The following is a 12,912-nucleotide window of genomic DNA, read 5'->3' as shown; positions in this document are numbered from 1 at the left end:
CTATCCATCGATCATCACGTCTCGCTTACCATGCAATCTCCCAATCACTGAGACGGCGGCTGAGCAGGACACGGAACCATGGGTATCAAAACTTCCATGTACGAGATGACCCGAATCTGATACTGTCCATTGGCAATCGGAAAGACGTGCGATCCTACCTGTCCGATGGTATGTGGGACAAGGACCGCTTCTGCCGGCAGAGCTGGCTGGGCTCCATTCTGAGAACGCATTTGTTGCGGCTGCGGCTGCGGCTGCTGCGCCTCAAGTGGTATAGGCAGTGGCTGCTGCAGAGCTGCTTGGCCTGGAATCGTAGACTGGGTGTTGTTCATCTGGCTAGACTGCTGCCGTCGTGAGAAGTCCTGCTTTGTCTGCCCAGACCCAGCGTGATCCGGGCCAGTCAAGTCGGTCCATGACGGATGAGTTTGTGGAAGGGATGGTAGTCCGGAGTCGGGTTGGGTTTGATGGTGCTGTAGGCTTTCTCTTGGTTCCACTGGCTCAGAATACATACAATTTTGCTGCTGGGGCGGGAGAGAACCCCGTGGTCGGTCCGGGGGCGCCATTTGACGGAGAACTTGGAAGGAAAAGATTTCTGAGTGTATGGATATGTGGATGACGGAAAGGCCTGAGTGGCAGGGGCAGAGGGAGAGGGTTGGTTTGCAGTTGTGTTATATGGATTTAGCAAGATTTATATACCTGATCCCAATTAATTTGCACATTATCTTTAGAAGAGGGGTATACCTATGGCGTACTTGCACTAATGGAGGGCAAACAATAGTATTTTTTGCATGAATGCGAGTGCTGTACTATGTGCTTCATTGATCTATTTGCTACAGCTCTTGTGATTCCGCTAATGAGTTTGATACATCATATCTATAACGATTAAATAGACAGTGCGCAGAGCAAGATTGCGGCCATTTGCCCTCTTAAGGAAGTCCATATGTTATAATTACATCTAAAAGGTCAGGGCTCGGTTCAGAGGTACCAACGTTATGATAGCAGACAACCTACGTTCCTGAAGCGTCCATTGCCAGGGCTGCGCATAATCTGCTAGTTCACATTCAGAAATGGATGCATTGCAGGCCTATAAGTCATTTTGTACCAGCCAAGCCCAGGTAGATCAGCCACCAGGACCTAAATCCAAGCTCAAAGCAACTAACCCCAAAAAATGGAGGATCATTGACAGACGCAGAGATAGTACGGTCTAGCTTACAAAACCACCGGTTAAAAGCAGCAGCCGACACGGCGTACTGCATAATCAAGGAAAAGCATAACATAGGAGGAATAAACTAGAGAAAGGGGTGTCATGACGGGTCACAATAGGCGAACGGGATAGCGAAAACGAGATTACATGGAACGGGTTGCTAGGTGATTGAATTGGCAATTGGCTAAATGGAATTGTAGAGGATCATGTAGTTGAAAATTTCAACAAAAGGAGACGAATGAGATACATGAGGATGGTATGGAAGAAGAAAGGAGAAAAGACCAGACCGCAGCAAAGAAGCCCAAATGAGTCAAAACCCAGGGATCGGCATGGAGAGATGCAAATGAGATGGACTTTCGATAATCAAGAAAGCATAAAGGGTAGGGAGGAGAGAAATTCAAACAATGAGAGAAGGAGAAGGAGTGTCGTGAACGTGAAAAGAATCAGAAGTATCCTGGAAGGGAATTTAGAAGAAAAAAAGCAGAGGGAGGAACATCCTAAAGTCAAACCAAGAAAAGAAAAGAAAAGATATGAACCTGGTCTATGTAAGTAAATGCCATGCGAGTCCCAAATATCTGCCGCTTCCCGTTTATGTATTTGCGCCACTTTCCTGCAGGTGGCAATTCTTAATTCCCCCGCCCATCATATATGTTCGATCATTGGTCACGCTAAATCAAGAATGAGACTGAAATGGAGGTCAAAAAGAGGTGGATAGGTGGGTGAATGGCGGTAATGTGATATGGGTATGTGGGGGTTTAATGTAGGATATGCGGTGGACAATGAACAAAGGAACAAAGACGATTTTCCCAAAATCAGGGTTGACACAAAAACGAGGTTTCTTGCGTGTTCAGAGAAGGGTCTTCTTCTTTTCTTTCTGAGAGTGCGTCTCTTTCAAGGTGGCTGTTCTGATTCCACCGGTTCATTAAATTTCTGACGTGCCTCCTCTACCCATAACTCCAAGCGCAGTTCTCCGGCCTCTACCCGTCGTACCGGTACTGTTTTGGCGCGTCCGTTCGAGACTGGGGGAGATGGTTGCTGCTGCTGAGGCTCGCCATTTCGCACTTTGGACACGGAGTATGGGGCGGTGCAAGATCGTAAATGCACCTTGCCAGGTTCGGCCACAATCCACGTTTGTTCTTCGTTGGTGGTCCCTGCCGGAGGAAGAGCATCCTCCCGTACTTCGATGCACACGGTGAAGCTGAATTCGTCGTCTCGTGGCAGAGGAGTCAATCGAGCACAGGCAGACGCGAGTCGGGCCAGACATGCACGGAACTGGGCCTCGAGGTCGACCGAAGTTGGCGCGGGGCCCTCAGGGGCACCTGCATTGGATGAATCTTCATTTCTGCCTTCAAATGTAGTGTTCACCTCTCCAGCTGGAGCGCGAGGGAAGCCCGATAGATCAAAGGCATACCGTTCGAGGGGCTGGTTTGTGCGCAGAGATGAAATGATAATACTGACTGCGGTGATTGTGCCTTTCAAAATCTCTGTCCCGACTGCGATTGATGCATCATTGATATAGTCACACACTTTGGGGTGACGCGATTGTCGGACAGGATAGTTGTATGCCCGTACCGGAAGGAATGTGGCACGTGGGTAGACGGAGCGCAGGAAAAGTATTTGGTGGACTGACACCGTAAGGAAGCTGGTAAAAGACGCCGCTAGCGCTGACTGATTGGTGGGCAGCGATTTGGTAGCAGGGACCGGGGCGGAAAAGGTGGTCATGGTGGTGGTACTACTGGTTTCACTGGCCATTGGCATTGCCGTTGAACGATCCAGTGTCGTTGCCACGGTAGGGGTGATCTTGACGGAGTCTCGAAGAATCTGAATGATGTTCCACCTTGAAGCTAATCATCGCTCTGCCTTTCTATAGTCATCAGTCAATACGGGCGTCTTTGAGGAAACACGTTGGTGGAGCTTTAGGGTTTGATGATGTCAGGGAAGTGTTTGTTTGCCCCGGCCTCCGATTGTCGGCCAACGCCGCTATCGTGCTGGTCGATTGAGCGACGACGTGGATAGTGGGCAGGTAGTGGTGCGGTGATGCAATAAGGTGGTAGGGCGTTTTAAAGATTACGAAAAGAGTATTGGGGATGGTTGAAGATTGGGTGGGGGGGTTGGAAGTATCAAGGTCGGCGATGAGAGAGTAGATGGAGGGGGGAGTGTTTGACGGGGACAACCGAGAAGTACGTACGCTTGGGTGGACAAAACGACAAAACACAAACCCTCAAAGCATGAGGGATGAATAAGATAAGTCCCAGAGCGCCGATCCCAAAAAAGATAAAAGGAGTGTGGTCGCTGGTTGAGAAGACTAATATCCCTCTTGGGCAAGGGAAGACAAGGGAGGGGAAGGCGAGGAGGGGCGGGTTAAAGCGAGAGGAAGGAGGGGGACGGTATGGACACCCTGAGGGCAGAGGAACGAGAGGGTCGGCAAAGATTGAGCTCCGTTCCCAAGGGTTGGTTGAAAAGGAGCCTGTAGAATAAATCGCAAAGCCGATAGCGATGGCTCGACAAGACAATCACAATTGTACCGCTTTGGCAGAGGGGAAAAGCAGGAGTGGAAGAGGTCGGTGGAAGGGTCACGGTTCCCGTCACGTGGTTGCGTCATGGGCCCTGCAGAATCTCTCGCTTTCCAACTGTAAATGATGTATTCCCATGGGGTGATCAGTCCCTGGAGGCTGTTTCCGCTTGTATTTACAGTATAGACATGACATTCTTCTTGATCGTTCAATTCCTATCACCCATCATCCGTTGCAAAATCGTCCCTCTATATAGTCGGGATGGGCAGGACTACGGCTTTCGAGGCCAAAGTATAAAAGTGGAAAACCCTCGATACACATTCCCAGGGCAGATTCAGGGTACCACAAATATTCTTGTCGGATTTCTTGGGGGCGGTACTGAGCGCACAGGTTTTTCTTGCCCTTTTTTTGCCTCTTCATTTTCTTCCCCACTGCGCAACTTAGTCTGGTAGGTGGGATCATCGGACGCTTAGCGGCGAGAGTGCCGATCATCGCAAGCCAAGCGAAAAAGAAAATTAGTAAAGGTGAATAGGGAAATATACAACATAATCCTCTCAGGTAGAAGTTGGATGCACACATGCAGGCCAATGGCACATGGAACCTCCAACCAGCCAGGTTATAACCTTGGAAATGCTGCAAGAGCCCACGGGGTATACCCGAGCAGAATCAAGCCATACCCGAGGAACCCAGCGGGAGGTGTAAGAAGCTTATCTTCGTGTCGGCGGGTTTGCCGGAATTTGTCTCACCAGGTACCGGCTATGCTTGAGGATCCTGTGTATATGAGTGCGCACATGCTTCTAGACACTTAAGAGAGGTGTGTACCTACATGACCAGTATACAATTCGTAATCTATGGTAACCCTTAGCTTGTTATTTGCAATTGCTGGGCACTGTACACCGCGAATAATCGAACGATCCGCTTACCTACAGCACCCGCTAATCTCAGCGTTGTTATACTGCGGAATTTCCCGTACAATTTGCTCACACAAGAGTCGCTCACTCCAGACTACCATAAAACGGTTACAACATTGATATTCCCAAATTCAATAACAAAATTGCCATGAGTGTGTTCATTTAGAGTAATTAAATCGAATCTTCATCTGCTTGCACATTCTTGCCCTCGAGAATAGCCTCGCTCTGTTTTCTATAAATTTCGGGGACTCCCGGCGTTGAAATGAAGCGGAGCAGAGAGTTTCTCCATACCATGAGAGAGAAGCATGGCTCTTGTCGGAAATGGTCTAGGATTTCGGAATAGAGACCTATATGTTTTAGATGAAGCACTTGGGACTCGCCTGGTTATAAAGAGTAGTAGAGAATGATGCTGATATTAGCTGAAATATGGTCTGTTAACCCATGTGCGATGTCAACTCTGGAGAGGAATGCGCTGAGCCTTTTGCATATCAGCCCAAGCGCACCGACCCAAATCCCCTGCAAGTGTTTTGGTCAGGACAACTAAAGAATAATAACACTCGATACACAGGTCACATATATTTTTCCATTATGAACCGAATTCCCAATTATGTTCTGACTCTCAAATGACGGTGTCTGCGATTGGTCCTGAAGTGTGTGAGACGGCCGACATCGTCGAGTATCTCAAAATGCCTAGTCGAGGTCGCAGAGGGAGGGGGAGAGGTCTGCAGGTGACACCTAAGAAGGAAAATCGATATGGGCGGCTGAGAATATATTTGGAACTTGGCTCCTTATATCTCATCTTCTTGAATATCGAATATTCCTCCGAAAGTTGAAGGATGTGGAGGGGCAGCGATGAGTGGTCCTTCTTTCCGCGTCTAAAGCGGAGATGCGGGGAGTCCTCAACTTCCCGATCGGGTAAGAAGCTGTTCTCGAATGGCGAGAAGGGTTAGAGTTAATGATGAGAACTGGCAAAAATGGAAACTTGTGATTATTGGCCAAGCGAGAAGTATTCCGTAGGTCCCCTCTGCCAATGGGGCGAAAAGGTACACTGTAGTCTCCCAACTCGCAGAGGCGAATACATAGCCCTCCACAAATCCGGGGTAACCGCAATGACGAGTTTACCACAAAGCGTATAGTCCGGATCTTGTTCGCTTACCCGCGTGCCAGAAGTAGCAATTTTACGGGAATCCTACCATAATTGTCTTCACAAGCCTCTCGGATGGGAGAATGATTGGGAAATCTTAAGCGACGTACCGTACATTCTGCTGTGACCATTCACCAGTCAAATCTTTGATCGCTATTCCTTGTCCGACTAGGAGTAGTTCCTATTATGGCTTTCAGTTACTTGAGTTTTATGTCCGTGGGAGATCAGAGAATTGAACCTGCAAGAGATCCCAGCCAAGCTACAAGCTACAAAGTATCGGTGTGGCTGGTAAGGGGCTTGAGGGGGCATACAAAAGCCTCTTCCTGTGTAGTCGCCCAGTGATTCCCACCCCTTTCTTCTCAATAGCTTAAATTATTTCGTAATCTATCTTTCTCCTTCCCACGCTATGCTAATAGAACAAAATGGTGGTCCAGGTGGGAGCTACTTCGCGACGGATAATGTGAGCCAGGTTTCATCAAATTAGCCCTGTTGTGGAATAACTGCAACTTTCTACTTCTCGCCTTAAAGCCGGAGCTACAAGCTCGTGTCATCATAAATTCTTGCAATCAAAAAGTTTCCCACTCAAGCTAGATCTAAACACATCGTTTGGCCGCTCCGTCATCCCTTTACCAAAACGGAACGGGACGGCCCTGGACCAGCAATTAGGCAACTCAAATTGTTCCGAAACGACCTCCTTTCGCAAACTTTAGCATGTGGGGTTTAGCTAGGCCTTTGCAGGAGGTTGAAAATCAATTAGCCTGGGGTTTTGCGGAGTACTGTAACACGGGGTCGGGGAATATATAATGTCCTGGTTAACTCGTCTTCATCTTGGAATCCACCCCTCATCTGAATTTCCTACTCGCTCATTGAACTAGTACTGCCCAGTTCTAACACAATGAGACGTGTTCTACTTGCCAAGTTTCTTTTGTGGACTGGCTTCGCTGCTAGCTATGCCGTCGAAACTGGCGAGTCCCTCGATCGACGGGCTGTCCAAGGTACGCTATTCACCACATTAATTTGATGGATATGTTTCTTCTGAAGATACCAAAAATTTTGAGTTAACCCATTCGATTTAGACGCTCACCAAACGTCTGCAATTCCAAGCCATGATGGTCTGCGATTCGTCATCGACGGTCATGCAGACTACTTTGCTGGCAGCAACTCGTATTGGATCCCATTCCTCAAGAGCAACTCTGATGTGGACTTGGTCATGAGTCATCTCAAAAAAGTCTGGCCTCAAGATCCTTCGCGTTTGGGGATTTAACGATGTCAATGAAATTCCCACCGATGGCAGCGTCTGGTTCCATCACATCCAAGATGGCACTTCGACTACAAATGAGGGAGCCGATGGCCTACAGCGCCTGGACTACGTTGTGAAGTCCGCCGAAGCACACGATGTCAAGCTCATCGTTAACTTTGTCAATAATTGGGGTGATTATGGTGGTATTGCTGCTTACAATGCGGCATTTGGGGGTAATGCCACAACTTGGTACACGGACGAGGCTTCTCAAAAGTCTTACCGTGGGTACATTAAGGCTGTTATCTCACGGTACAAGGGATCATCTGCTATTTTTGCTTGGGAGCTTGCCAACGAGCCCCGTTGCCGTGGATGTGATACCAGTGTGATTTACAACTGGGCCAAGAGCACCAGCGCCTTTATCAAGTCCCTGGAGCCCGCCAGAATGGTTTGTATTGGAGATGGTAAGTGCATGAAATCCTCATCAGGACACTTGAGAGAAAGAAAATAACGTTACTTATTTCTTGATGACAGAGGGAATGGGTCTCACAACTCAATCGGACGGCAGCTATCCATTCACTTATTACGAGGGAGTGGATTTTGAGAAGAACCTTAATATTCCTACCATCGACTTTGGCACCCTTCACCTGTATCCTAGCCAGTGTAAGTCTCCACCACCATTTAGCACCTTGACTTTTATTGACATCTTTTTTTTGATGATTAGGGAGTGAGCAAGATCCCTGGGGCAACCTCTGGATTGAGGCTCACGGTGCCGCTTGTGTCAAGGCTGGAAAACCGTGCTTGTTGGAGGAGTACGGCTCCCTTGCGCATGCATCATCCGAAGGTCCTTGGCAGCAGACTGCACTGAAGACTAAGGGCATCGCAGCAGATACTTTCTGGCAATACGGTGATAATCTTTCTACTGGACCCTCGCCAGATGATGGATACACTATCTACCGTGGAACTGCCAATTATACTATCCTGGTCACTGACCACGTTAAGGATATCAAGCAGGCCAACCGGCACTAGGGACTGTGAAGGGGTAGCTTTGAATATCACGTGAAGAAAAGGTTGTAAATAGTATATTGTAGTGTAGCGCAAGTAGATTCTTTCCCATGTAATTGATGTGCGAGATCTCTGCCTATATTTTGAAGCAAGCCACATGCTGCCAAGCTTTCCCTTTTTGATACAGACTAGAATTTCTTGAGAATTTCTCCACGACTAATTAGAACCAGAGAACTATATTCAAGGAAGATCAAAGAAAGAATGGTCAGTTAAAAGTAAAGATACAGCATGGCTAGCCGCCACCCTTTCCGAGACCAGCTCGGAGCTAGCCAGTCAACATGCACTCAAAGCCCAACCAAATGAGCTACTGCAGAGTCGAACCTTATATATACGGTGAAGTCCATCATGCAATCCTGCATTCATGCATATATGCATGTGGTCATGGGACTTCATTACTAACACCATAGAGCGTTGGAATTTAGTCAGAGGCCAGCCTCGGATATCGAATCAATTAGCCGACCAGTCTACAGATCCTTGAGTCTCTTTACAGACCGGCTCTTTGAATTGAATATGGGATTCGACTTTGGAGATCTCAGGCCCAATTCGTATTGGTCAAAGAGGAATTGCCTTCATAACATGCATAATTCGTCTATGCAGTCATACGCGTGGCTGATGTTGGGCTTGTACCTGATAAAAACTTCTAAGCAAAGACTCCTAGAGTCTGCCAGCGAATGAGGATCATAAGTCAAAGAACCCTGACATATGATAAAAAAGAGAGCAAAGTCAACTCATTCTCAGCAGTAAGCTCCTTATAATTCAGTATATTGCTCTATATTCTACGCTGTAGCGGGAGAAGCCCCCTCAACAACATCCAAGCTCCGATTGACCGCCTCTGCCCCTCCACGGCCTCGTCTCCTTATCGCGCCGCGCGCAAACTTGTTGATCTCACCTCTCCTCGCGACGGGCCACTCTTCCTTTTCTCTCACAATCAACCCCGTGGAGACCGATTCAACCACCCGCTCACCTCGCCATGGAGCAAGAACTCCTGTCGCTCCTGGCAGACACCCAGTCACCTCGAGCAGACGCCAGGAAAGCCGCGGAGGCCCAGCTGGCCCAGCTGAACTCAAACGAATCCTTCCCCATCTCCCTTACAGCCATTGCCTCCCACGAATCCGTCCCCGTGAACTTGCGCCAATCGGCCCTTTCCGTCCTACGCACTTTCATCGCTTCCTCCTGGTCACCCAACCTTGACGACTTCACGGGCCAGGTGCTCGTCTCCGATGCGAACAAGGCTCAGATCCGCGCCGCCCTGCTGGAGCTGGCGACTACCGTCGAGACCCCCGAACGCAAAGTGAAGGCTTCCGCCAGTTACGCTGTTAGCAAGATCGCCAGCGCGGATTTCCCAGATGACTGGCCAGAGCTTCTGCCCAATTTGCTCCATGTGATCAACGAGCCTGCCACAACTGACATTGCGCTACACGGAGCCCTGAAGGTACTCTTGGATCTGGTGGATACGGGGTTCAGTGACGAGCAGTTCTTCAATGTCGCCCGTGACCTCGTCTCGTCACTTTTCGCCGTGGCAACGTCCGAGGCCCGTCGTCCAATGCTGCGGGCGCTTGCTGTTGCAGTGTTCCGGTCCTGCTTTGACACATTAGAAATGGTACTGGAGCAGCATAAGGTTGCAATTAAGCAATTTGTGGATGAGGTGCTGAGTGCGTGGTCACCATACTTTGTCGAGACATTAAAGGCCCCCCTGCCTCAGCCACCGAGTCCGGAGGAAGCAAACAAAGTAGGCGAGATTCCATCGCAATGGCGTGGTATTGTTGGCTTGAAGCTTCAAGTCGTAAAGGTATGCATTCGTAATGGAGGGAGTGTTGTGGTCTCTGGAATTGAACAGTGGCTAACGCAACATTATTTGGCTTGTACAGACTGTTATGAAGATCCGCATGGTCTTCCCCGGACTTCTAACCGCCCAGAGCCCGACTTTCTTCTCGACCGTCTGGACAGAACTCACCAATGCTATGCCCATCTACCAAAACTTCTATATTGAAGATGAACGCCAAGGACGTCTGGAAGATGTTGACGGTCTTCCGTACTCATTGGATTTCCTCATCCTTGAGGAGCTGGATGTAATTCAGGCCCTCTTGAAGGCACCGCCCGTGAAAGCGGAGTTGACACAACAACTGCAAAACGCTGGCGCTGCTGCTACATCATCTGGTTGGCTACCAGAGATTTTGAAGCTTGCCAGTAGCTACTCACAAATTACCTGCGAAGAAGAAGGCCTGTGGGAGATTGACGTGAACCTGTTCCTGTCGGAAGAGACCTCGGTCACTGCAAACTACACTCCTAGAACCTGCAGTGGGGACTTGGCCATTAAGCTCGGCGAGTGGCTGAAAGACAAGGCGGCCGAGGGTATTCTGACCTACCTGAATACCCTCTTCGCCGATACCTCTGCCTCGTAAGCGCTTCTTTATTGCTATGAAGACATGTGAATGATGCTAATCCTCTGTCAAACAGGTGGAAGTCTCGTGAGGCAGCTCTATACATCCTTAATGCCCTCCTTCGGGATTTCGGCGAGGTCTCCCAACCAATCTCTCAAGAAGTAGCCACTCATTTCACCCAGTTCGTCCAGTATGCGACTCAGCAAGAGCAGGATCTGCTGCGCGCACGGGGCTACCTCGTAGCCGGAGCCCTGGCCAAGGTTGCCGGTGAACCTTTCCAGCAGACCACCGTTTCCTACCTGGAAGCTGCCTTGAAAGCCATTGCCGAGGATCCCTCGGAGGTGGTTAAGGTGGCCTGCATTCGCGTTCTGCAAGACCTTATCCCCTCTCTGCCCGTCAATGTGGCTCGCCCGTTCCAAACTACCGTTATCTCGGCCCTCTCAGAGTTTGTCTCTGCACATGACCTGCGCGAGGAGACCGACTCGGATGATCTCAAGGTCACTCTGGCCGAGACTCTTCGGGATACCATCATGGTCGATTCGACTGTGGTGCTGTCATCATTGGCCATTGACGTCCTGTTTAACATCGCTAGCAGCGGTGCAGAGAACTTCCAGCTCACAATGACTGTAACCGAGGCCTTTGAGGATATTGTAGATCAGATCACTGAGCACGGCCCGGAGGCGTATATCCGTCTCTGCGAGAAGGTCCTCCCGTCGCTGATGGGCGCTATTGACGTGGGCAACATGACCGAGGAGAACGAGCTGACGGTCTTCGCGGCGGACCTGCTCCGTGCTCTAGCCGAGCGCAGCCTTGAACCCATGCCGGCCGGCTTTGTAGAGACCGTCATGCCCAAGCTTAACCGTCTGCTGCTGGAGTCTGAGGAAGGTGAGCTGATCCGGCCCGCGACCGAGGCCGTGCGCCACATGCTCGCGCATGACTTTGCTCAATTCGTCGCCTGGCGCGATCCCCAGTCTGGTAAGGAGGCCATTGAGGTTGTTCTGGTCATTATCGACCGTCTGTTGGGACCGGCCGTGGATGACAATGCCGCCACTGAGGTCGGTCAGCTGGCTGCCGAGCTGGTGGAGCGCGCTGGTTCCGAGCGTCTGGGACCGTATCTCCCCCAACTCCTGCAGGCGGTTGCCCAGCGCCTGGCGACTGCCGAGCAGGCTCAATTCATCCAAAGCTTGATCTTGGTATTCGCCCGGCTGACCCTCATCTCCGCGCGAGAGGTAGTCGACTTCCTGGCCCAAGTGAACCTCGGTGGGCAGAGCGGGCTGGTGGTGGTGCTGAGCAAGTGGCTCGAGAACTCGGTCAACTTTGCCGGCTATGACGAGATTAAGCAGAACATTTTCGCCCTGGCGCGTTTGTATGAATTGTCCGACCCGCGACTATCCGAGGTCCCCGTCAAGGGCGACCTCATCATCACCGACACGGGCCGCATCAAGACGCGCTCGCAAGCCCGCGCCAATCCCGATCGGTTCACCACTGTCTCGGCGCCACTGAAGATCGTCAAGGTGCTGGTTGAAGAGTTGGCCGCGGCCTCGGGCAACACGGAGATTGACGCTGCGCAGGCGGCGGCCTTGGATGACGTGGCGAGCGACGATGGCGATGATGACTGGGAAGATGAGCCGGGGCAGGTGTTGGATCTGGGCCTGGGCATGACCAAGCAGCAGTTGATGAGCTTTGGCGAAGGTGGATCAGAGAGTGTATTTGGCGTGCGCCGTCGGGATGACGAGACACAGGCGTTCCTGGCCGAGTTTTTCCGGCGGGCGTCGCAGCAGCCGGGCTTCCAGGAGGTGTTTGCGGCGTTGACGGCCGATGAGCAGGGGAAGCTACAGGCGTTGGGATAAAATGGGGACATACTGACTCAGGGAGGTCAAATATTTGATTGTGATGTGCCGGTAGTTCCTGTCTGAAGTGCTCGAATATGGGAATCATGTCTGTTATGTCTGTCTGAGCTTCGATTCTGATCCTTCGAGGGGATTGCAAAATCAACGGATCAGTCTGTGGAGTAGGATGTGGGCTGAGACCGGAAATAATGAACTTGACGTTGTGTATGCCTTGTAGATGAATGTCTTGTACAAATCGCATATTGACATTGGATGTACTACGGAGTCCGTACCAGTCCCTGAATCAGTGAACTTCCTTGCCAAGCCCGGCACGAGTCAAGTCACCGCCCATGAATGGGTCATCCAATCAGAGGGCCCCGAGGGGTTGCGGAGACGAGCCCGAGGCCATGGGCCGATGGAAGTTTGATACGTAAACCCTGGGTTCTTATTATTCTTGAATTATTAGAAAAGAGCCTGATGCTGGAGGTGAGGATAGGGCGGTTGGGCACGGTGACATCCAGAACTGACACTCTAGTCCTCGTATCTCTATGGAGAACTCCACAGTAGTACTGTACTTTGTTTTATCGTATTTTTTTTTCAGGGAAGTGGTCATTACGGAGTACTCCGTGAT

General features: G+C 50.3%; 4 protein-coding genes across 4 annotated transcripts; 2 read left to right on the top strand and 2 right to left on the bottom strand.

The window, feature by feature from the left end:
- Positions 1-44: 44 nt before the first annotated feature.
- N7458_012523 (uncharacterized protein) lies at positions 45-560 on the bottom strand (the record flags this gene model as incomplete). The annotated part of the gene is made up of 1 exon (XM_056915904.1): positions 45-560. The coding sequence occupies one exon, from the start codon at positions 558-560 to the stop codon at positions 45-47; it is 516 nt and encodes a 171-aa protein (XP_056760658.1).
- A 1,532-nt stretch (positions 561-2,092) lies between these two features.
- N7458_012522 (putative mitotic spindle checkpoint protein (Mad2B)) lies at positions 2,093-2,953 on the bottom strand (the record flags this gene model as incomplete). Its single annotated transcript, XM_056915903.1, has 1 exon — positions 2,093-2,953. One exon carries the CDS (start codon positions 2,951-2,953, stop codon positions 2,093-2,095), a length of 861 nt encoding a protein of 286 aa, XP_056760657.1.
- A 3,711-nt stretch (positions 2,954-6,664) lies between these two features.
- N7458_012521 (uncharacterized protein) lies at positions 6,665-8,035 on the top strand (the record flags this gene model as incomplete). Its single annotated transcript, XM_056915902.1, has 5 exons — positions 6,665-6,764; positions 6,846-6,976; positions 6,999-7,470; positions 7,541-7,669; positions 7,731-8,035. The coding sequence occupies 5 exons, from the start codon at positions 6,665-6,667 to the stop codon at positions 8,033-8,035; spliced, it is 1,137 nt and encodes a 378-aa protein (XP_056760656.1).
- Positions 8,036-9,041: 1,006 nt separating this feature from the next.
- On the top strand, positions 9,042-12,302 carry N7458_012520 (uncharacterized protein; the record flags this gene model as incomplete). The annotated part of the gene is made up of 3 exons (XM_056915901.1): positions 9,042-9,860; positions 9,940-10,469; positions 10,529-12,302. The coding sequence occupies 3 exons, from the start codon at positions 9,042-9,044 to the stop codon at positions 12,300-12,302; spliced, it is 3,123 nt and encodes a 1,040-aa protein (XP_056760655.1).
- Positions 12,303-12,912: the final 610 nt, after the last annotated feature.

The sequence above is a fragment of the Penicillium daleae genome, assembly GCF_028827525.1.
Source record: "Penicillium daleae strain IBT 16125 chromosome Unknown utg000009l_segment0_segment0, whole genome shotgun sequence".
NCBI lineage: Eukaryota > Fungi > Ascomycota > Eurotiomycetes > Eurotiales > Aspergillaceae > Penicillium > Penicillium daleae.
Note: the sequence above shows the minus strand (reverse complement) of the source record. Positions and strands in the feature narration are given on the sequence as shown.